The 3,823-nt window shown below is 35.7% G+C and overlaps 1 protein-coding gene across 1 annotated transcript; it reads right to left on the bottom strand.

Moving 5' to 3' along the window:
* Positions 1-571: 571 nt before the first annotated feature.
* LOC149905417 (patched domain-containing protein 3-like) lies at positions 572-3,823 on the bottom strand. Its single transcript, XM_090106320.1, has one exon. It carries the CDS (start codon positions 3,574-3,576, stop codon positions 754-756), a length of 2,823 nt encoding a protein of 940 aa, XP_089962446.1. The 5' UTR covers positions 3,577-3,823; the 3' UTR covers positions 572-753.

Here is a 3,823-nt window from a genome sequence, read left to right as displayed (position 1 = left end):
AGAGATTTATTTCGATAACCGTATAAATTAATTCTATATCAGTATACTATTATTTACACAGAAGATAAGCAAGCGTTTTGATCAAGTAACTGTTTTAGAATATTGTTTTAACACATCCAACGCACGTATTTTTTTAAATTTAACAAATAATTTTATTTTAAAACTTTGTCTCTTCAGCTGTAAATAAATATTCTGATCTCATACTAAGCTTTCGCTTGTGTTATGGAAACCAGATGGCTGATAAACATACATAATATATGTATAATTTTAAATAAATACTTATATAGATGATTAACACCCAGACACAGAACAAACATCTATGTTCATCACACAAATATTTGCCCCTGGTGGGAATCGAACCCACGACCAGTGGCTTGAAAAGCAGGGTCACTACCAACCAAGCCAACCGGCCAGTCAAATGATTCAAATAGAGAGAGCTCTTACAAAAGTTTATACCTACTCTTTTTCACAAGCTATCTACTAAAATATTACTAGGAGCTTATAAAGTAGGTTTTTAAATTGAGCCGTATCCACGATATACAAAATAAGGAACCCGATTATAACTTATTATTATCTTTTCAATATTACTAATCCCTTGCTTGCATTAAACAAAATCAGTTATACGAACACATCTTTATCATACTTACACTAAAATACATCTACTTACAAGAATCACTTTGTTCATCGATTCTATACACTTCTATATCACAATTGTACTTATATTGGTGACCTAATACTACTTATCTATGTATTTCAGCTATCATCTATCTGTTTCTCTTTATCATTACATTTGCCGTTCAATTCTACAGCTTCTGGGATTCCGTGATTATCATCAGATGGGTTCTTGTAACCCGCTGGGCCTATCAATGATAACACTACTGGTAAGAATAATAACCCACTAAACAAACCAAACAATATCACTAAAAGGAATATTTTAAAGAATGATTGGAATGTGTACGCTTTAGACATGCTCAGAAGGGAGAGAGAGAGCATCGTTGAACCACCGCCGAGCAAAACAGCTGTGCCTATTGACGTCACTGTTTTGAATGCCCTGTCGTGCCGAGAACCTTGAGTGAAGGTTAAGAACGAATGGCCTACATGAGCTGCATAATCGACGCATAAACCAATAGCAAGTTCAAGACCGATACAACAAACTATATCAACCGTCATGCCCCACCTCTGCATCCAGCCCAACACATTTATAATTGTAATCAGTACACATATAAAAATCCATAAACACATCTGCAAATTCGTTATCAATATAATAGTGCAAACCATGACACAGATCAATGCTAGTTCAATGTTTCTTTCTACTTCAACAGCTATAATCTCGTCTGTGACCCAGTTCGCGAATGCTTTAGACCAAACGGAACGATAACCGTTTCCCGTTGATATATTTGCGGATTTAACGATATGTTTTACATTATTCATCGCCGGAATATATTCATCCGGACCGTTAAACTTGATGAATCTAAACGCCATTGAACATGCATTTATTTCAGGCACTGGAAAACCACATTCTAATGGTTGCGAAAATTTAAAATTAATTTGAAACCTTCCACCTACGGAACTGAATAAAAATCTCGATAAATATTTATTAAAATCTTCAGGTGATACGGCGGAAGCATTTTTAAGATCCCGGTCATGATTTTGTAATACGTATCCGTGAAAATGTTCTACCCAAGTTATTACATCTGTTACATATGATTCGTTTCGTAGCCTTTGCACCATGTTATATAAATTAGGAAATTCAGCGCTATAGTTCATTTTTCCCATAAAAACCATTGCGGGATGACCCTCGTCGGGGTAGTAAAGCTCATGTTTATTAATGAAGTCTTTGTAATATGTATCTTCAGGAATAAACCACTTCGGGTCAAATCTTTGCTCTAACTTCAGAATAGCTTCTATGCTTACACCAGACATAATAAGGGTAAACAATATAACTATTGTTTTTCCAGGAATAGTGAATACAACATTTTTGTAGAAACTTTCTAATAGTTTTTGACAAATAGTTTTCTCTGTAGATATCGCGACTTCATTTTTATGTTTGTAACAAAAGAAGAAGCCATTTCTTTTCGCTTCTATTCTTTTTAAGTCTAAGGAAAATACTGCTACATAAAACGTAACAGAATAGCAAAATATGAAGAATACACCCATAGCGGCATACATACAAAACGATTTCAACGACGGAAGAATAGTAATAGCACCAATTAACAGGGCAACAATATCCGTAAAAGAGGTGATGACGATAGACACACCGGCATGTTTTAGCATAAGACCTATTTTAACAGGAACACTTTTATGAGAATCATGAGACATGACTATTTTCCAACATGCATTCATCACAAACATATCATCTACACCGAGACCCATTAACAAGAAAGGTAAGGAAGAATGTACAGGACCAAATGGAATGCCTAAAATCGAACACCAGCTCACAGCAGTAACGTACGCCATTCCAACATTCAGTAAACCAACACTACCCAAAGTAACTCTAACCTCTAGCCAATTAAAGCGAGACACTGATATAAGTACATACACAAACATCAAAATAATACCCAGTGCTAGTTTGTCCATCTCCTGAAACATGGCTTGACCACTAACGTCCGCAAAGCTTCTTCCAGCTTCATAATACAGACGTATATTCATATCTTCATAATTCATGTTTTCTACGTTGTTTAAGAATTCTTGCTCCCATGCTGCGAGTTGAATAGATACCCATTCTTCAGTTCCCACTAGATTACCGACTTCGTTCAAATCTACTGCAGTCATATTAACATCCATGTACCAGTTTATTAAAAGTGATTTGGCCGACACAATTAAACCATTTTTATCTCTTTCAACGCCACCCAACATTTTTGCAAAATCGGCCGGGTGACCGGTAGTTGGGTTGTATGTGACTTCATTTATTTTCGTTATAATATCATGTTTTGTTAAGTTTCTAATTATGTCAGGATCATTCTCCCATAAATCTAATATGTTGTTTTGCAAGCATGTTAGCGGAAACGTTTTAAGGAAACTACAATAGAAATCATCGCTCACCCACAGGCCGGGGTCAGAAAAGTCGTTACTGTCTGAATTTTTTTTCTCTGTCTGCTCATCATTCTCAGATCTAGATTTCCCATTTGAATTAAGTATATTTACTTTAGGTATTTTAAAGCACAAGTCTTCCACTGAATAAAATACATCTTTGTGTTTAATTCGAATAGAATTTATTTCATTTGTAATATTACTAACCACCATAAGAACTTCAGAATCGAGAACATTATCTGCCGTGACTAGAATATTCTGAAGCCGAAAGTTAGTCCCAAAATTATCTATATACCAATTTGTGTCTTGATAAAAATCCGACTCTGGCGGGACCCATAGCTTCATAGGATTCTTTTCTATGTAAAATGTTAATAGCCCCGTGCAGCTCACCAGGACGAAAATCCATGTTAAAATAACAGTTCTCCATGGATGTTTACCGACGTACACTCCCAAATTGAAGAATATCGTCTCAACAAAATTAACAAATATCGATGACAAATTTTCCCATAATTGTTGAGGAGACTTAATTTTCTTCTTACAAGGCATAGGTATAGATAATATTCACTGAATATCACAGATATTGAATTCACGCACAGTTAAATGCGACAGTAAATCACTAAATTCACGTACACATATAGTTCAACGTAAGATATGCGTAATCTAACAGTTCACGGTTACGAAAAAGCAACATATTCCGACGCAACGATCGCGGTGGAGTTACAGACTTGGTATCAGTTGGAGGACCCCGACGTGACTGCCGACAGCGGCGTGGGCAATTTATCTTTGCATTTGT

The sequence above is a fragment of the Colias eurytheme genome, chromosome 10, assembly GCF_061535395.1.
Source record: "Colias eurytheme isolate Ceu_HAF_F1 chromosome 10, ilColEury1 Martin Lab GWU primary, whole genome shotgun sequence".
Classification (NCBI taxonomy): Eukaryota; Metazoa; Arthropoda; class Insecta; order Lepidoptera; family Pieridae; genus Colias; species Colias eurytheme.
This window is presented reverse-complemented; position numbering and strand designations above follow the sequence as displayed.